Below are 21,464 nucleotides of genomic sequence, written 5' to 3'. Positions count from 1 at the left end.
CATCACCACTCTAAAGATAAAAGCCTCGTTACTGCCGACTCTGTGAAGCGCTTTTGGTGACTGTGACAAGGCTGCAGTTTCTGAGGTTCACAGGCAGTGTTTCAGTCCATACACTTGCACTCCCCTGTGGTAGATCTTGAACATAATAAGATACTTTCTGGGGCTTCCCTGGTGGCGCAGTGGTTGAGAATCTGCCTGCCAATGCAGGGGACACGGGTTCGAGCCCTCGTCTGGGAAGATCCCACATGCCGCGGAGCAACTAGGCCCGTGAGCCACAATTACTGAGCCTGCGTGTCTGGAGCTTGAACTCCGCAACAAGAGAGGCCGCGATAGTGAAGAGGCCCGCGCACCGCGATGAAGAGTGGCCCCCACTTGCCACAGCTGGAGAAAGCCCTTGCACAGAAACGAAGACCCAACACAGCCATAAATAATATTTAAAAAAAAAGATACTTCCTGGGTCTCCTCCAGGCCCCAAAGCCAGGCTGTAGTATTGCATGGGAGAAACAAAATCCTAAAAAGGGTGGAGTTTTATTTTTGGAATCACAAGACTCGGAGTTTCCATAACCCCAACACTGCTTTTTAGATCAATCCTGACAATCCTGACAATGAGTAAACAAAAGTTAATGGTTCCTTTTATACTTTGGTATCGCACTCCGAGCTTGGACAGTCTGAACATCCTATTTCTCTACCGACATACGGGCTAAAAGTGTGTGGTGGAGAAAACCGTATCAGTACATACTGATACTTATGGTTTGCCATTTCGCCTGGGCCCTTACAACTCTATTCAATAAACTTCTTACCCAGCTTTCTTTCCCATTCTGAAGTTTTCTTTCATTCTTGCCGGCTCACCAAGTACATGACCTTGCTTGGCTCCTCTTTCTTGGAAAATGACATGATTTTGTCAGTACCATCTACATTTGCATCTGTCTTTACTTGATCTCACATCTTCAAGTTTTCTTTCCCTTCAAAGAGCTTACGTCTCTCTGATCTTCAATGTCCCAGTTTTCCTCCAGTCATTTAACTCACGGTACCTTTATCTTGCCCCACCATTTTACTGAAATTACTCTGATTAAGGTTACAAATGACACCTGCTGGTCTCCTCTTACTGGGCTTCTGTGCAGCATCTGACACTGCTGGACTCTTTCCTGCATCAGTCTTCCGTGGTCTTCCCACCTTAACTACTGGCCTCTCCAAGGTTCTGTTCTTTGGCCTTTTCCCAGCCTACGTGTCCTGCCTGGACAATCTCAGTCACCTAATACCTACAATAATTCTACCTTGACACCAATAACTTCCAGATCCACACCTCCATTGATGTCTCAAATCACACTCACCAGCCCTGAAACCGAGTGAAATTTCTTTCCCTGCCAAAGCCGTGCTCCTTTTCCTGTATGTCCAATATGAGCTAACAATACTAATATCTACCTTGTGCAGGTCCTGTCAATTTTATTTCTACTGTATTTCTCTTTATCGTACATCTTCACTCTCTTCCACAGTATTGTTATCTAAGCAAAAAATTAACTAGCATAAGTCCTATAGCTTTTCACTGGTCCCCTCCCTCCAGACCCTCTCTCGCCTCCACATTTGATCACAGCAGTCTAACTTCTAAAATAAAATCTCAACTTCTTAAGCACTGCATATATGACTCATCATTTGGTCCTCAATACCTTTCCTCCTCTCTCCAGGTACCCTGTGGTCACTCACTTTCTGGGTGCTCTGCACATGTGCCTTGCCTGCTCAGATCTATTCAGGTCATTACACATGAAGTTCTACCCACTTCACAAACCTGGGCCTGTGCTGGGGGAACCCTGTTCATCCTTCTAGACCCAGTTCATCCGGAAGTCCCTCTGTGAGGATCTCCTCAGCTGTCCAAAGCAGCTGGTTTCCCCAACCTGCGTTCCCACAACATGTACATTTACTCTGTACGGTAATTGGCTTTGGCTCCCTTGTTTACATGTGTGCTTATCTACTGCACTCGCTGCTACTACATTCCCCACAGGCAAAGAAAGTTCTTTGATCTCAGGAGACACTCAATAAATATTTTTCTTTTAAAATAAAAGCTTTATCATTTAGGCTTTTTAGCTTATTTGCCATTTAAATATTTCTTAAAAAGAGTAAAAAATATAATCACCTCCATTTCTTTTGCTGTGTCAAGTGTCCTAGTTTGGCCTTCATCTTCAGATGACTGTAAGGATAAAGAAAAACACTTTATTAAAAGATATATAAAAAGGCTAATATCAAGGAAAACAGAAAAACATCAAGAGTTTCACGGCAAGATAAAAGGAATAAGAATATGGATTATCAAAATATAATTTTTTAAACCAAAAATGAATTAGATATAATTATTAGCATTTTGAGAGTATTTTGTGAGTCCAGAGTACATATTACTGGTGACTTCAAGACTGATAGTTCTATGACCAATCAAGAAGCAACACACATGTTTAAGAAGGTACTTGGTAATAGCATACAAGGACCTAAATAAATGGAGTCTTATTTTTAGCAATAGGTGGTTGAAATCTCTGACAAAGAGAAGATAGGAGTACTCCAGGGTGTATTCTGCATGAAAAGAGGCAATACTTGCAGACAGCAGAGAATGTAAAATATTCAAATGCTATAGAGAACGTGAAAACTTCCCATAATCCTAGTCTTCAGAGATACTGCGTATATAAACAATACTTGTATCATGCACAAAAATCAATCATGATCTGTTATCTTTTCTTTTTGTTTTTTTTTTAAATTGTATCTCATTGTTTTTTTTAAACTTTTTGGGTTTATTTATTATTTATTTATTTATTTATGGCTGTGTTGGGTCTTCGTTTCTGTGCGAGGGCTTTCTCTAGTTGCGGCAAGTGGGGGCCACTCTTCATCGTGGTGCGCGGGCCTCTCATTATCGTGGCCTCTCTTATTGCGGAGCACAGGCTCCAGACGCGCAGGCTCAGCAATTGCGGCTCACGGGTCTAGTTGCTCCGCGGCATGTGGGATCTTCCCAGATCAGGGCTCGAATCCGTGTCCCCTGCACTGGCAGGCAGATTCTCAACCACTGTGCCACCAGGGAAGCCCTGTTATCTTTTCTTGAAAGGTTATACTGTGATTTATTTAACTGATTCCCAATTTTAAAAAATTATAAACACTGTATTGCTTATATGTAACTTCTATCTTAATTTTCTAGTATAAATTCTAAGAGGAACTGCTGGATCAAAGGGCAGAGGAGCTTTAAATTTGAAATATATTGCCATATCAACAAAATGAAAGATATGCAATTTTAGTTCAAGACTTTTAATTAATTCAGGTTAATTGCTGGGAAGGGTATAGTAAAAATATTTTTGAATTGATGTAAAGCTGAATGTTTTTTAGGTTATGTGAAGAAAGCAGTTTATGTGCTAAGATATAAGACTCTACAGCAATTCTCACTGAACTTCAGGCGCTGACTCAGCTTTGCTGACAGGTCACCCAAGGACCAGTAGCCACAGGTACAGCGAGGGCAGAGGACAAGGCAACTACAGTCACAGCCACCAGGAAGAGTTATGACCCCCAGGAGATACAGGGTTCCTCTAACTATGGTGACAAGGACATTCTGGAGACCAACTCTCCTCTACACTGAAGGAACACTTTCTGGTTTTAATCTTTGAGCCAAGTCTCTGAATTATCCCAGATTATGAACTATGTCCAACTGAACTGGAGCTAGTTTACAAGTGTTAATAAAATACAGCAATGAGGAAGCTTTTTACTTTTTTACTTGAGGCTCCACCACTATATTATTACTACGTAATAAGGAAAAGGACATTCCCTATCATTTTAGTCAACTTAATGTCAAACCAGTGAGCAAGACTTCCTTTTTTTGTTAGGGTACATAACACGAGCTGACTTCTGAGTTATAACCCCCATTTTTGATTCCTACATTTCCAAGATGAGGAGATAATGACAATCACTGGCCCTCACAGATCCTGGTAGCCGAGTTACTCGTTTCCGTTCATTGTCCTCCACCCATGGTCTCCACCCGGGCTGGGCTGTCTTTTCAGTGCAATGGAGTTCAGCTGTCACACTGGTTAATCCCATGGTTTCATAACACTGATGACTAACACCTGAGGGCCAATGATAAATCACTGTTTCTTTAGCAGCATTCTTACCATCTCTGCCTCCTGCAGGGTTCTAGAATGTCCTCCTTTTGTTAAAACATCCAGTAAACTATCTGCCATAACATATGGATAATCTTGGCATGTGGCCAAAAACTCATGGATGCTGAAAGAGAGTGTGTTGGGAAAGTCATTTTCATACAAATCATCTCCACTGGCGTAATCTTCCTATCAGAGCCAACTATTTCATTAGATGCCTTTAATTTATACCCCATGATGTGAAACTTTCCATCTAGACACAACACTGTATTTACATATTTACCAGTGATCAAGTTATCATCACAAGAGAATTAAACAATACCAAGAACACGATGAAAAGGAAATGCTCCTGGGGAAACTTCAAGGAAGAACAAGACCTCAGTGATGGAGGGGATCAGGGCTCAGTCTGTGGAATTCCTTGCCTCTTCCCTAAGGTGATCGTACTCAGCTCAGGACTCTCACAGATACTAAAAGACTCTAAAAGTCACACCTCCAGTTTGGACCACACTCTTTGGACAGCTCCATTTGGAGGTCTAATAGGCTCAAAATGTCCGAAATTGAGTTGCTGGATCTTCCTCCCGAAGCAGTCCTTCTAAAATCTTCCCCTTCTCAGTAAACAGCAATGTCATCCTTTTAGGCTTGGTCTGAAACCCTGGAGTCCTCCTTGACTTTGCTCCCTCACACCCCACTTCAGTGAGTCAAGAAATCCTACTGGCTGACTACTGATCCCCTCTCAGCACCTCAGCCACCACTCCCACGGTCCAGTTCTCACGTGGATTATGACAGCAGTTCCTCTGTTTCTTCCCTTGCCCCCCTGCAATCTGTTTTCCACAGAGCAGCCATAGTGATCCTTTTAAAATTATAAGCCAGACTTGGTCACTACTCTGCTCAAAAGCCACCAATATTTTCCCATCTCACTTAGAATAAAACGCAAAGTCTTTATAAAGATCTACTCCCACCAGTTGTTCCCCCTTCTCTTCCTGGCCCTTACTGCTCTTCTTGGTCTTTAAATGTGTCAGGCAGGTTCCCACCTCAGGGCCTTCGCACAGCTATTCCACTGGCTGGAATGTTCTCTCACATGGCAGCAACGTTTGCTTCTTTACTGCCTTCAGTTTTGCCCAATGTTCACTTAGCAAAGCCTTCCTTGACTACCCTATTTAAAACAGCACCCCTCTCCCAATCCTAGTACTCTCTATCTTCCTTTACTTCTTTACTTTTCTTCAAAACACCTGTTACCACCTGACAGGAGGGCATGGGTCCTTGTCAGCATTGTTTCCCAGGGGAATCCCCAGTATCTAGAAGACTGCCTGGAAAACAAGGCACCTGCAATGCCTGTATGTGGAATGCATGGATGAATAATCCTGAAAGAATTTATTCAAGCTGGTGAGAAGAGGTCTAAAGGATATACAAATGGCTTGATCTTAAACCACAGTCACTGACTAAGGACCCCTGCCTTACAAAAACACTGCCACCACTACCACCATACATATATAAAAGTGAACAATCCCCCCTTTGTCAGAACACCAGGAGACTGGTTAATCTATTGGGTTAAATTCTTACATATAACGAAAGTTAACAAAGTGCCAGTGCCAAGGAGGAAAAACCCAAGCTCAGTGCCCCACCCCAAGCCAGAATCCCAGTAAATCAGGACATTTCATTATGTTGATGGGATGCAAAGTACCCAACATCCTAAATAAGAACACAAAGTTATCTTCCAACAGAAACATTTAATAAGGGATAGTTGAGTGTAACTGCAATGGTCTACTGGTACGTGATGGGTCAAACAGGCTTAGATGTGGGTTGCCTTAGGAATCGAATCATGTCCTACCTCTTATCTTGGGGAAAATGGGTTGTGGCTTCCCAAACTGATCAAATTTGGAACAACTCACTGACACACAAAACTGTTACAGTAAAGCAGGTGGCACGTCAACATTCTGAAGCAACAAGCTCCTGAATTTTAGTAAGTGGAGGTACACAGCATCTTTAAAAAGATATTTTTGTAAGAATTAAAATACTACAGATGCCAACATCAGAAAACATTAGGGAGATACATTCTTTCTTTAAAATATATAGTCTCTATTAAAGAGCGATGATAACTAAGGGTCTATTTGATTATTGTCAGTTAAAAAAATTACTGAACACATTTTCTACCATTTGAATAACTCTGTAAGTCTATCAATAGATCACTTACGTATATCAATATTTTAGGACAATGTAGCACTCAGAATACTGATGAACTGGTGACTCACCTGAAATCACTCGGGAGGTCAGAGTCTTCCCCATAGGTTGAATAGATTAGATCAGAATCGTCCTTGCTGATATTTGCAAATGTGGAGTCATAATGTGGTGCATAAGAACTGTAGGGTCCATAATTCAAGTATAACACTGTTGATAAAAACACACACACACAAAACCACAATACCATTCTTTAACTTGTATGTCAATCTATTTTTTTGTTTATTAAAGATTATTCCCTTCTAACTTTGCTACTTCATTGACTGGCATACAAATCTAGGGTAAACATTTTCTCCAAAACATATCTGGGAAGTCACAACTCAGGTGAATCTTTGCCCGCAAAGGGGAGAGGAAAAAAAAGAAATAACAAAGCTCATTTTGAATACTAATACTGATTTTTCAGGGGCTTCCCTGGTGGCACAGTGGTTAAGAATCCACCTGCCAATGCAGGGGACACGGGTTTGAGCCCTGGTCCAGGAAGATCTCACATGCTGCGGAGCAACTAAGCCCGTGCGCCAGAACTACTGAGCCTGTGCTCTAGAGCCCACAAGCCACAACTACTGAGCCCACATGCCACAACTACTGAAGCCCGCGCGCCTAGAGCCCGTGCTCCGCAACAAGAGAAGCCACCGCAATGAGAAGCCCGCGCACCACAACGAAGAGTAGCCCCTGCTCGCCATAACTAGAGAAAGCCCACGCACAGCAACAAAGACCCAACGCAGCCAAAAATAAATAAATTTAGGAAAAAAAAATACTGATTTTTCAGTTTCTTCTTAATAAAATAGCTAATTAATATTGCAAAAATACCATAAAGAGAGTGCTTCTTTTCCTCAGCTCCTTGAGAAAGAGAGAAGAAAAAACTTGATGACCACGTGGGAGCCTTACCTGGAGTTACCTTGTTCCTTTTATCTTCTTTGAACCCCTGCAAAGTATTCACTCCAGACTGAAGTCTTCCAGCTGTCATTCCCAGTCTCACAGGGCAGTAGCCTGGTTCTAAAACATAAGAGTGAGCACGGTGGCGGCAGCTCAGGTGGCAGTGGTCCAGATGGTGCTCTCGCTCAGCGTCTGTGCGCACACTGCTGCATGCCATCCACGTGACTCTGGGCAGCCCTTGCTCTACCCATTTTTAACATAAGAAAATCTGAGCTTAGAAAGGAAGGAATGTACGTGGGACCAAAATCTGGTCCTTTTCATTATACTCTACTGCAGCCTGGAATTCTTTATAATCGTGTTGCACTTCACTTTAAAAAACATGTTTAAAGTTTTTTAAACATGGACTTTTTTTTTTTAATTTTTAGTTTTTCTTTTGGCCGCACCCCGCAGCATGTGGGATCTTAGTTCCCCCACCAGGGATCAAACCTGCGCCCCCTGCATTGGGAGCGTGGAGTCTTAACCACTGGACAGCCAGGGAAGTCCTGAAGGTCGGATCTTATAACGTTAAGATGATGGAAGTAAACCAGTAGAAAAGGTCAAGTAAAAGACTAAGGGAAAATACATGATTAAAGACAAGAACTCATAATATATTCAGGATAAGTTAATCTGAATTAGTCTGAGGAAGACTTGCACTGCAGGGAAGAATAGCCTTCAAAGACGTGATGTCTGTAAACCAGGAACGAACCCCTGTAATGATGCTAGAAATCTGTGATACAAGCATAAGAACTGAGAAGGATGGTATCAGGACAAAATGTGGTCTCTAACAAAATCCAACAGAAAGGACATTTTCTCTTGAAGAAGAGATGAGATGATTTTTGTAGCATGACCACCCTGGAATAGAGTCTACTGCCACATGTGATCAGTGTGATAAAATAAAAGCACTTGTGAGAAACTTCAAACACCTAAATCATATCTTCTTTCCTTGGTAATAAGCAGTCTGGAATTTGGTGTCCCAATTGGTACTAGTGCCTCCAACCAGGAGGATGCAGCTGAGACAGGGGCATCTTCTACCTTAAACCAGTAAACTGGCCTCCTGGGGGAGCTGCTGTGTGTGTGAGGAGTCAAGTCAGAGTTGGCCACATTTGACAACGCCTACAGAAGCAGGAAATCCAGAAAACCAGACCAAGAGCAGAGACCAGACCCCAAGTACAAAGAAAGGGGCAGATCTTAGGGTGTGACCTAAATCAACTTAGTTGCATCACCAAATTTTCATCACGGCTATACTAGAGAGAGCAATGCTCTCAATCCTGTGGCATTTTCTTTTTATTTTTCTCCCCTGTGGCATTTTCTTTGACCTAAGACCCTAAAACATTCTTATGAAAAGTTCATATAAAAGTAAAAAATGAGTTTTGTTTTGAAAACATAGCACCAGTTCCTTTTCTTCTAAGTAAAGGAGGCTATTAATGTTCTCCTTCAGCATTTCAAGAGTGGAATGCAATGCTCAAAGAGAACATTGACAGGCTTGCATCAAATGCATCAAGCTCTTCTCTGCTTCAAGGTGTTTTTTTTTACCTGTTATTCCCCAATCCCTTACTCACCATTTTGGGATCAACCTCTCTGACCCCCAGACACTAGATAGGTATATCCTGTTACTACTCTGCTGCTCTGTTCCTCTGATGTACTGATTCATGGTGGACAAGTTGCCATCTCTTTACATGATTCTTTTTGTTTGTGTCCTCCTTTCCCCACTCCACAGAACGTAAGAGGGACTTGTCTCTTCATGTTTTGCTCCCTTTTTACACCTAGCTCCATCTCAAGCTCCTAAGACAGTGTCTTGCTCATAGCAAACAATAAATAATGGAGACTATATCCTGAAGTGCAGGAATTTTGTCATTATTAATTTTTGTATCTCCAATTAACTCTCTCCTAATGGCAGTAGGATAACAGATATTTATAAAATATTCTCATGCTTATCACATGATTTTCCCCCCTCAGATGAATGACATAAATTTCCCATTCTTACACCAAGGTTTAAAATATTCCCTATACTATCTCCATTAAAATATCATTTGAGGGGCTTCCCTGGTGGCGCAGTGGTTGAGAATCTGCCTGCCAATGCAGGGGACACGGGTTCGAGCCCTGGTCTGGGAAGATCCCATATGCCGCGGAGCGACTAAGCCCGTGAGCCACAATTGCTGAGCCTGCGCATCTGGAGCCTGTGCTCCGCAACGGGAGAGGCCACGATAGTGAGAGGCCCGCGCACCGCGATGAAGAGTGGCCCCCACTTGCCGCAACTAGAGAAAGCCCTCACACAGAAACGAAGACCCAACACAGCCATAAAATAAAATAAAATAAATAAATAAAATTAAAAAAAAAAAAAAAAAAATATCATTTGAGAAAATGTAAGTATGACTTGAGTTTCTAAAAGTGATTCCCAACCTTTATAAACTTTCTATCAACCACACTGAAAGATATGTCATTAACTATATATTATTCCATTCCCATTAAGGTACTACATGGCCTATGTATTCATTTTATTCCCTGAAATTAAAAAGTCAAAGTTAAATTTATTATGCCATAGTCTGAGGGTTCTGAGATACTTCAAGAAATAACTGAGCCTTTATACCAGAGTCTCTTAAAACCAGGGCTAGAAATGACTGCCTAATATTTTGGCTTTGCTAATGGTGGGTATGATATTCCAGGCACTTTATATTTTAAAGAAAATTTGATCTGTAGTACTTATTTGGGATGAAATAAAGTTAGGCTAGCTGTTAGCATGAAGTACACGATGCCTAGCCAAGTTCTTTACGGATGATAATACAGTTAGGTTTATCAATATTCAGACTTGTTGCTTTAAAATGTTAACCTAGGCTACTGCTCTTTGCCAAATTAGCATCAAGTTCATGCACAGTCTAATTCTGTGAACTTACCTCCTACAACAGGATCCACAGGATGGAGAAGTCCCAATGTTGTTGTTCCATCTGGTTTTCTCCTTTCAAATTCACACTGCAATGACCCAAAGTATTCAAATGGCATGAACAGTTTTATATACCATATGTACATATGCTGCTCATCAGAAAACCTTACCTTAGTTTAGTCAAACTAATATTACAGGTAGCGATCATCATTATACTCAGATATCAACTTTCACACCTGTCTCCATGCACACAGGTGTTGATGGGTTAAAGAAATGAAGGTAAGAGAAATCTCAGAATTTTGAAGAGCTGTGTGGGTCCTTAAGGTCACCGAGTTCTGTTCACTCTATTAAAAAAGGATACTGAAGGCCAGGGAAGGGGAGTGACTTGCCCAAAGTCATGTATTAATTCATTTGGTTTTAGAACCAACGTGCTATACAATATGACTTGAAAAGACCAGTACATAAATGTTTTCTTTGTAAGCCTTAAGTCTGTGGTTCATTTTCCAACTTTAGAACACATTAACATCACTTAAAAAAAAAAACAAACCCAAATCCCTCTATCCAGTGACAGAGGATAATACTACGTACTTTACAAACCAAGTAATTATTATTACGTTTTCTTTTTGTGAGTGTTCTCCTTCAGAGCTCTATGGCAGATACGGATTAAAAGTACACAAGCAACTTAAAAACTGAAAGTTTCAGACCACCTGAATCAGTAGGTAATGAAAAGAAAGGAAAAGCTTGATCACCTGACTATTAACAAGCCGCCTGGTCAGCTTTCCTCCAGATTCCTTAACAATGCGGTCAATCTGCTCCTGCTCTCTTTCTAAATTATTGCTTTTAAATTTATCTTCAAGTACATCTTTGTCTTTCCTGAAAACACACATTAGTACTAAGTAAAAAAAAAAAAGATAAGATGAAAACATTAAAATGTAATTCCAAATATGAATACAACTAAAGCGGAGAAATTTGCGCTACTGACACCAATTAAAACTTTGTTCCTTAATGACCTGGTAAGGGGCCCTAATAACACACCAACAGTAAGGCAAACCAAGTAGGTTGGTTAGTTCCCTCCCTTTTTGTGTCCAGTGTTACTTGCTTTAAACTTTTTTCTTAGAAGATTCACAAAAATGAAACTCCACCTCAAATATGTTTTAAAAGGGGAGGGGCGCACAATTTGTTTTACAATTTGTTTTATTAAGTCCAATTTTTAAAATTAAAATTTAAAATAAACGTACATTTAAAATGTATAAATCTTAGAAATATAACAAAAACTTGTCCCAAGTTTACTTTCTTTGCATTATGACAGCAGAAATCCCACACTGCTAACTAAACCCTTCTCCCACAGTTGACAGCGAGGTGCTGGGCATCAGAGTAGGCAGTGGTGTGAGCGGGATATACACGACTGCGTCTGGCCATGCCAGCTGCTGCCCGGTAGGACCAGTGGCTCATTACTGCTCCTACCAGTTGACACTGAGTGGAAAACATGCACACATCTCAGTGACAGCCATCTGTTTAGAAGGTAGCTTTAACTGTGCTTAGGCTTAATTAAGTACGGTCTCAACTCCTTTGTGGAATGAAATAATGAATACACACTTTTTTCTTAAACAAATAGTTCTATTAAAATAAACTCACAGACAATATGAGTCCCTAAAGGTAATTTACTGGTTTTAAAACTACTTTCATACAGAATAGACATTCAGAACTATTTTCTGAACTGTGTTTGGACAATTCCATATAATGCTTTGTATGAGAAGAGGGATATCAAATCATCAAAATGGACTTTCAGGACAAAACCCAACCAACCATGGACCCAAGGCAGGCCCCCCAATCAGCATTTTCTCCCGATACTGGTGTGAAAAAGACAGCTTAACCTTAATATTGCAAAGATTCTTTACTTTTTATTTTCCTTATTGGGACTCTTGAAGCCTTGTGCCTCAGTGTCTCCAGAGTCTTCCCTCTCTCTTGGCCAGCAGCCGCTGTCCTCCCCACTCTGCGAGGTGTCTGTTCTATCTTTCTGCTTTCGACTTTTTTGCAAGTCTGCCATGAAGTCTATGCTCTGCTTCAGGCTCTGAATTCTCTCCTAAAAATATTCAAGGATATTCTTATTGAATGTTTGTCATTCATTTTGAAAGTAATGCATTTTTTCCCCCACAAGAGTTTGCACTTACCCTATTAACTAGGGAAGAAAAAAAATTTAATGTGATCATACCAACAGAGTAGAATATTTAGGAACCAGGACAATAAAGTCTATTCCTTCAATGCATATAATTTCCAATGTAAGAGAATGCTTTATAACTCTGTTGCATCATCAAAAAGTTCACAGAAGAGAAAGTGTGAATAAATACTAAGTATTCTTTGCAGTACTAAATTTAAAAAGTAAAATTTAGTTTAATAGGATGTTAAAGTTTTATATTTAACAGAATGGTTTTATCTTCTGACATTTAAGAATTATCAGGTATTTAAAACCTAGAGCATGTGAACATGTAAAGATCCCTTACATTCTGGTATCCTGGGATGATCAATGATGATTCTGGCATTTTTCTCTGTGTGAAAACATGCCTCAAGGAGAATAAAAAGGCTGCTAGCATAGTTTCTTTTTCAGAGTGCATAATGTTCTAACCAAAGAAGTATTGTTTCTGTTTTGTGAAACGTGCTGAATTTTCCACTGCGTTGATATGCTGTGAAATTTTCATGGTGGTTAAGGACTTGAGGTTTCTGGACAAATGTTAAAGAGGCAGATTTGTACCCAGTGACTATTCTGCCTTTTAGTTCTGAGTGTTGTCACTGGATAAAATATGGACTGCAGTCTCCTCAGGGCTGCACAGCAACAGCAGGGTAGACTTCTGTGGAATAATAGAAACTAGAACTGGAAAGGACCGGAGGTCATTCAAATAAGAACAGTGTAGCCCAGAAATGCTAAATGACTCACCTAAAGTCACAGAACCAGTGACTAAGACCAGGCCTCTTGTCTCTCACGATGGGGACTTTCCTCATCATACTCTGCTGTATTAGCAGTACAGACTGAGAGCCTCAAGAAATGGACCCTGCTATTTTTACTGGACTATAATTTTAAAATAATCTTAAAACTATTTAAGCAATATATTTTATGGCAGACAAAGATATGGGTAGAGGAGAAAATAAATACCTTGTTAATTTATTATCCAGAGAGGAAAAGTGTTAACAGGTTTAACATTCTAGTATTTTTCTAAGCATTACACATATTAACAAATTGGAATTATAATAAACATTTTGTAACAGCAAAGTTTTTTTTCAGTTAATAAATTGCAAGTATCTCCCCTCTGTATCATTAAATATTCTTTAAAATATTCTTAACAACTGTATAGTATTTCATCCCATGTACATCTCATGGTTTAATTAACGACCCTTACTGGACATTCAGCTTATTTCCAAGTTTCTGCTATTATAAATAAAGGTCTCCGGGAATCTCTATCTCTTTAGAATAAATCCTAGCAGTAAAAATACTAGGTCAAAGAGAATGAGTATTTTTAAGGCTTCTGATGTCTACTACCAAACTGCTTTCTAGAAAAACTGTAACAATTAATAGTATTTGAAAGTTTCACCAGTGTTTGAAATTTTCTCTGAATCCCTGGCAAACTGATTAGTACTATTAAAAAAAAATTACGAATTTGATTTTTAAAAACAGGTTTTAATACGCACTTAAAAAATATTAGTGTGTGATTCTTTCTGTGTGCATTTACTGGCCATTTGTGTTTCCCCCTGTGCATGTCACTTAAGCCATTTCTTACTCATCTATTTCTAGCACCTGAAATGGAGGTTGGCATATAGTAGGCACTCAATAAATGCTGGTTAAATGAATGGGCTTAGATCACAAAGTTCTCAGTAACCTTTTAATTTCCATTCTAGAGTTTTATAAATCAGAACCTACATTTAAGAACATTTTCAGAGTTTTAGAAAAACATAATATGCATAAAATTAAAATAATTCAATTTTCTAAATTTCAACACAAGTCATGGAAAAAAATTGAGTTTAATTAATTTTAATTTGAAAGCAATGTCTTTCTTTTTTGGTAACTAAAATGTCTTCAAATCAGCATACTGTTTATTAATTCTCAATTTTACAAATGACTAAAGGGTTTGATTCTTTGCCATTAATAACAGCTAACACCTACTGAGTGCTCACTCACACAGCAGGTATAATTTTATAAGGTTAAGTACTACTGTTATGCCATTTTACATGATGGGAAAAAGGCTGAGAAAGGTTACATGGCCTACCTAAGATCATACAGAGTCTCAATAACACAGCCAGGACCTGAACCTTGATTAGTCTGATCCAAAGCCACTATGCTATGAATAGTACTGTTTATACTATAATGCAGCATTTAGTATTTATTTGGGAGGTCAAAAGAATTATTCTGCATATGTCTACTTTTTATAAAAATAACACATCTACTAATAGTCACCTAATAGTCACTACTTGTGTGTAACTGAAAAAATGATGAATGACTGCTCTACAATCTTTACACTGAATTCAAAAACAGTTATCTTTGAAAAGACACCATTCACGGAAGGGTGTACTGGGCTCTCTTGGGAGATGTGCTATTAAAAGAGTTAATTCAGAAGGTCTAAATTTAAACATTTAAAAATCACTACTGTAAGGGTCTCTCCCATCTAGGGTGGAGAGAACAGTCAACAGGAAGCTATAACACAGGATGCGTAGGGCTCCTCAACAGGAAGAGATCTGAAAAGAGGGAAGACAACAGAGAGAGAAAAGGGAAAGTGGAAAAGAAAGGTTTTTTTTCTGTGCTTCCAGCCATCCCATCCCCAATAAAATATAAGAGATACTGGAGTCGTTTACATGTTATATTAACTACATTATTTAAAGATGAGAAAACAGTGGTAGATCAAAGTTGAAAATTTTACTTGGATATGTTATGTTTGCGAATTAAACTTTACCCTAAAAATTCAATGTACATATTTTGGAGTGACAAAACATTGCATTTGTTGGGTGCACTTTTACTTCAAATACAAAAATAGCAAGTATTTGCAGGTTTTTAAAACTGGAATATGGCTTGATTCTGGATTCTGAGTTTTTCTGCAAAGAATGGGATAAACATTTTATATTCCCCTTTCCTCTGCATATTTTGCCAAAGATGGGTAACTGGCTTACATTACAGTTTCCCAAGTCTCTAGGAAAGGGTGGGAATTGATGTTGTCTAAATATTAGGAGTGCAAGAATGATCATCAATCCAAATGTTTTTCTTTCCTCAGTTAAGTGGATACAAGAATCTTTCAAAGCCAAGCACACAGACACTAAGACATCTGCACACTAAGGCAATTCTTTAAATGTAAAACTGATACAAATGATCACCATAAAAATTGGAAAACCATGTGCATCTACACATGACTCATTTCTACTATCCTCTAACTCCCTTGAATTTGAAGTTGAGCCCTTGATTCTGATTTCTTTCTCCTCATACCCACTCATTTCTTCTTTGCAAAATCCCTCTCACATCTTGTTCTTCTTGATCTCCTCCTTACTCTAGCTCTTTCTAAAATCAGCACATTAACGCTAGCGATTATCTTTGAGATCTCAGATTAAACCTTCTTCTCTACAGATGAGAACACTGAAGCCCAGGGTGGTTAATGGGCCCAGGATGGGCCAAGGTCCACAAGTTAGTGGAAAAGAGCTAAAACTAGAACTCAGTCTTTTGACTTCCCGCTGTGACAAGGTGCCAGGTTTGTCTCAGTTAATTTTCCGTCCTATGCAGAGTTGTAAAACCTCAAAAAGACGTGATTTATCTTGTGAGCTCTCCTCTTCTCCCAGCAGATGCACATGATCACCTCAATTTGCCCTTCAAGGTCATTCATCAGCCATCGCTCCGAGATGAGACTCCCGTCACTTTCTGCCACTATCTACAGTATCTCTGTTTTGAATAAGTTATCAGTTTAAGCTCCCTCATGAAGCTTGATGATGATGATGATGTGTGTCTCTGCACACGTTTCTCCCATGTCAAATGCCTTACTATGTGCACCAGTTCTTATCCTTCAAAGGAAAGTCTGCTCCTGTGGGGAGGTGGCTTTGAGACAGTTCCAAATTATCGTTCATTTGTGTATTTTGTTTCTTTCTACTCGAAGGAGTTCCTGTGCTTCACCAGAACATTAGATTCCATCCCCACAAAGGGAAATAGAGATCTTTCCTTCTAAAAGGTCTCATAATTCATGTAATCTATCCTGTCCTGGAATTCATGTTGATGTTTGTTTCACAGCCAATATAAGTCTATCTGGTGAATACCAACTCAACAGCCTCTAAGTAAATAATTACAAGTGACTGCCAATATTTATTTGTATCAATTCCAAATGAGAATCTTCCTGCTTTAATTTTCTATGTTAAAATTTTTTTTTCATTTAATATTTCCTACTTTTAATATCATCTGCCTATAAAATAAAACCAGTACTGTACTGGATCTGTATCACTATAACCAAAAAACAAAGGGATATAGATTTTTATAATAATTATTATTTATGACAAAGAATTTCCTTTACCTGGCTAAGAATTTTCATCCCTGAGTGCAACAGCTTCTTTGCAGCTTTATAATAAATGGTCTCTGGTTTGTTGTAAATCATAGCATTAGTACACATTAGTTTGAAGTTATCCTGCAGAGAAAATATTAGGGAGGAATGCATTAAAATGAAACAAAGTACCCTCCTGTCCTGGTTTGAAATCATGCAGGTCTTCAAGAAATTAAAAACAACCACCACCATCAAAAAAAACCCAAAAAAACAAAAACAAACCAACAAAACCCCCTCCCATCCTTTTACTGTTTACTAAGCAACATTAATAGCAATTTATTAAGTTTTAAAATTCACTAACAGGGCTTCCCTGGTGGTGCAGTGGTTGAGAATCTGCCTGCTAATGCAGGGGACAAGGGTTTGAGCCCTGGTCCGGGAAGATCCCACATGCCATGGAGCAGGTAAGCCCATGTGCCACAACTACTGAGCCTGCGCTCTAGAGCCTGCGAGCCACAACTACTGAAGCCCACACACCTAGAGCCCGTGCTCCTCAACAAGAGAAGCCACCACAATGAGAAGCCCGCACACGGCAACGAAGAGTAGCCCCTGCTCGCTGCAACTAGAGAAAGCCTGTGCACAACAAAGACCCAACACAGCCAAAAAAAAAAAAAAAAAAAAAGAAAGAAAAAATAAAAACTTTAAAAAAAAAAAAAAATAAAACAAAACGAATACTGCTAAATTAATTTAAATATCCTACTATATTCCTTTCCAAATTCTTAAACATTCTATAGTAACTATATAAATTTTAGATCCTGAGATAAAATTTTAAAATGGGTTTCTTCAGTACAATCTTATTGTACAAAAAAAGAATTAGAAGAAAATACTTCTATCTTATATTTAATAATTTTAACTGTGTACTTCATTTAATTAAAAAATATTCTTAGTTTTAAAACAAACATCTTAATTCTCCAGTTACGAGTTAAATATGTTACTTCAGATCTTGACTAAAAACTGGGACAATGTTAAATTATCACAATATTTCCTACCAGATTCAAATTAACTGAGCAAAAATGGCAAAACATTTACACTAATTTTCTTTTAAGTGTTTGGATACTATTAATAAGCTAAACATAATTTGCAGAATGTTGCAAAATCATGCCAACCTGAAATAAACCATACAACCTCAAAGAGTTACAACATGTAACTGCAGTAGGCAAATTATCAAAACTGTACTTTTGGTTTAAATTTCAAAGTATACACATGTGCTGGGGAGCTCAATCCCACTGCATATTTTCATGGTTAAGTAATTTTTACATTGTATAAATGTGAGAGTGATTATGCCAAGGCCTTACTAAGTTAAAATGATAAAAACCCAACAAAAAAGAATCTGAGCCCCAAAATCGTCCTCTGAATTTAAAACGAAACATTCAAGCCCCATCATTTAATAACGAGTGATGACAGCTCAGAACACTTAATGTAATGAAGATAGGTAGACTGAATATTATTTAAAAGCATATGAGAAGACTGTTCAAGGGTCACAATAAATTTGATATTAAATTTAAAGGAGATGAAACGAAGTATATGTGGATCCTCAGTTCTTGGCCAAGTCCCTCATCAGTTGGGATTTTGCTAGGTCCTGGATCCCTAAGAATCTGATGAAAGCTATGGATCCACTCCTCAAGCACACACATGTAATACAAAGGTGAACACAAAATTTTCATGTCATTTTATAAGGTTCCTGATTCCCCTAAAGGCTCATCCATGGCTACCCAAAGGACCCCAGGTTAAAAACCCTTGTTACAGATATTCTGAAAAGCTTCCATTCCATTAAGAATTATTAAATATATATTTGGGGTTAGGAGAGGCAAATGAGGGGAGACACTAGATGACTATTACATTAAATGACCGTTGGTCTATAACTGGCAAGAGAGTACTGGACTATTCTGATTACAGGTCTGATCTGTTAAGGCAATTTGTAGATTCCATGAATCTTAACTGCCACGAGCTAGGCTTTACTGGACGTCTGTGGAATGGCACTTCATCATTCATAAAGCTGAATGACCTTTCTGCATACTTTTCATGCAATAATAAAAAAAAAACCTGGAACAGCCTAATGAGCTGGATAAGCTAATAAATACTACATCAGGCTATTGAATTTTCCTGAGAAAAAAGTGTAGTAATGTAGAAAACTCCAAAAAGTTAAAAATACTTGTTCATTTCCATTACAATAAATCTTAACCATTTGCTCAAAAACACTTAGGGGGCATACTTCTACTCCCTCATGTCATCATAAGGGAAAGATCCAAGGAAAACTATTCACAAAAAGGAAAAAAAAACTGTGAAAAATCTTCCATTAAGCAATATATAAGGTCCAAAATATGCTGAATAAACAGTCCTAGCCTAATTTTCACCAGATGAAAAGTTGAGAAAAGTTTCCATTTCTTTGAATACAAGAGAATACAATTCAGGTTTTTCAGAGTGAAATATTATCTATACATTCAAGTTGATAGTAAAGACAGAACTAAATGCTAGTGTTATAAATTTCAACCGATCAACGTGGATGAAAAAAAAAAAGAGACCAAGTAAACATTTACTGTCTTATTTTCCTTCTGTAACTGATTAGGGTCTAGCCCTTAGGTCAGGTGAACACTACAATGTTCAACCAGAAAAAACAAAGATAGAATAGATATTATCTAAACCAGTTAAGTTCATAATGGTTTGGTACAGAGCAAATTAAAAAAGAAAACACATGTTTCCTTTTCTTCGGATGACTAAAATGTAAAGTATAACTCTGAAACCAACATATATACCAAGGCTATTTAAAGATGGAAAAAACTTCAACTATAACATTAGGCATATGTATCATCTTGGTAGCTTGTAGGTTCTTTACTTGTAATTTATAAATTTCTTTCTTCTTAAAGTTGAAGAAAATATGCAAAACAAGTATAGCCGAAGTGAACTCAGGGAGCAACTGACTTCCATCAAACTAGAAAATGTAATTAAACTTCTTTTTTATGTATTTATTTATTTTTATTTTCGGCTGCGTTGGGTCTTCACTGCTGCACGCAGGCTCCCTCTAGTTGTGGTGAGCGGGGGCTACTCTTCGTTGCGGTGGCTTCTCTTGTTGCAGAGCACGGGCTCTAGGCGTGTAGGTTTCAGTAGTTGTGGCACGTGGGCTCAGTAGTTGTGGCTCGTGGGCTCTAGAGCACAGGCTCAGTAGTTGTGGCTCACGGGCTTAGTTGCTCTGCGGCACGTGGGATCTTCCCGGACCAGGGCTCGAACCTGTGTCTCCTGAACTGGCAGGCGGATTCTTAACCACTGCGCCACCAGGGAAGCCCCAAGAAAATGTAATTAAACTTCTGTTTAGTATTTCTAGACAAGCCAATTTATTCTCTATTAGGAAGATGTCTAGAAATAGAAAAAGAAACTACTCTAAATCAACTTCCATTAAAATACTGACTTTATTCAATATCTTGTTAATAACCTATAATGGAAAATAATCTGAAAAAATATGTAACTAAAGCACTTTGCTGTACACCTGAAACTAATACAATATTGTTAATCAACTATACTTCAATTAAAAAATATATCAATTTTACCTGCATTGATCTGAAATTAAAAATCAAACATCTTTTCATTTTAAAGGTTGAGAAAATATTTTATAGAACACATGAAATTCAAAATTTTACCAAAACCCAAAAAATAATAAAAGACAGCAGATGGCTTATTTTGTCTGGTTTTTTATCACCAAGCTCAAAGATGTTTTCTAAGACAAAAAAATACAGATTTTAGGTATTAAAATAAACTTGAGAAAGATTCTGAATACCAGACATGCAGATTTCTGCCAGGATTTTGTACATATAGGATCCAAAAGTCTGACTCTCAATTGAATAGATGTTACTTTGTAGCATAGCTCAGTCTATTTCTCCAACAGAGGTAAGAAACTAGAGTTACCTTTAGTTCTTCTATAGACTGGTAATCATTGTTCTTGATCTTTTCTTTCATGGTACTAAAATCCATTGGGTGTTTAATGATCATGGAGTAGCCGGGAGCAATAAAATCAGTCACAGGAAATGAAAAGAAAGCACTTGGGTCTTTCCTGTGAAGATAGGAAAAAGGCAATTTTATTTCTGCCACAAACAAATCTACTGGTCAAGGAGCATGAGTCAGAGGAAACCCTTCAGATGTAGAATTTGTAGTAGGCTAATGTTTTTCACTGAAAACTGAAGTAACGATTTTAAAGACTAATAACTATTTAACAAGGTTAAGATGCTTTACATACAAATTGTACCCTTCAGACAGAGAATCTTTTAAAATATGCAGCTTAATTAATTCATAGCATCTCCAACACAGGGAAAGATGAAACAAAATAAGAAATCTAGATTAACTACCCAGTATCTTGTACTCTGGAAGATTAGTACTATGTATTTTTATCAATCATAGAGGAAAAAGCAGAAATAGTAACAATGAATGCACATCTGCAATCTTCCATATTGGTTTCTAATTAGGCTTGGACTCTTGGGCCACAGAGCTGTTGCTTCCTCATGAGTACAGCTGGCCCTCTGTATCCGTGGGTTTCTCAATGTGGATATGCAGGGCTGGCTGTATTCACTGGACTGCTGTCATTTTATATAAGGGACCTGAGCATCCTTGGATTCTGGTATCTACGGGGGCTCTTGGAATCAATCCCCTGTGGATACCAAGGGATGACTATATATATTTTCTTAATCAGTGGATACAACTTCTATTGTGTGTGTGTGTGGGGGGGGTCCTCAAAAAACTGACATTAAAAAGGTCCTCATAATACCCCCAAACTTGAGACCCAGTGCTTTCCAT

General features: G+C 38.5%; 1 protein-coding gene across 11 annotated transcripts in view; it reads right to left on the bottom strand.

The window, feature by feature from the left end:
* The window catches only part of BRD7 (bromodomain containing 7), a 38,555-nt gene that overhangs the window by 1,693 nt on the left and 15,398 nt on the right, over positions 1-21,464 (bottom strand). For 2 of the 11 annotated variants that reach the window (XM_057533803.1, XM_057533804.1), the window contains exons 5-14: positions 20,583-20,727; positions 19,911-19,946; positions 16,662-16,772; positions 12,033-12,217; positions 10,884-11,007; positions 10,148-10,223; positions 7,230-7,460; positions 6,359-6,494; positions 4,125-4,236; positions 2,129-2,182 (exon numbers count right to left, since the gene is read on the bottom strand). In XM_057533803.1, coding sequence (XP_057389786.1) covers positions 2,129-2,182; positions 4,125-4,236; positions 6,359-6,494; positions 7,230-7,460; positions 10,148-10,223; positions 10,884-11,007; positions 12,033-12,217; positions 16,662-16,772; positions 19,911-19,946; positions 20,583-20,727 — 1,210 coding nt within the window. The remainder of the gene's footprint in view (positions 1-2,128; positions 2,183-4,124; positions 4,237-6,358; positions 6,495-7,229; positions 7,461-10,147; positions 10,224-10,883; positions 11,008-12,032; positions 12,218-16,661; positions 16,773-19,910; positions 19,947-20,582; positions 20,728-21,464) is intronic. The other 9 variants (XM_057533806.1, XM_057533807.1, XM_057533808.1 and 6 more) reach the window with 7 other exon arrangements.

This window comes from Balaenoptera acutorostrata, chromosome 19, assembly GCF_949987535.1.
Source record: "Balaenoptera acutorostrata chromosome 19, mBalAcu1.1, whole genome shotgun sequence".
NCBI classification, from domain to species: domain Eukaryota; kingdom Metazoa; phylum Chordata; class Mammalia; order Artiodactyla; family Balaenopteridae; genus Balaenoptera; species Balaenoptera acutorostrata.
This window is presented reverse-complemented; position numbering and strand designations above follow the sequence as displayed.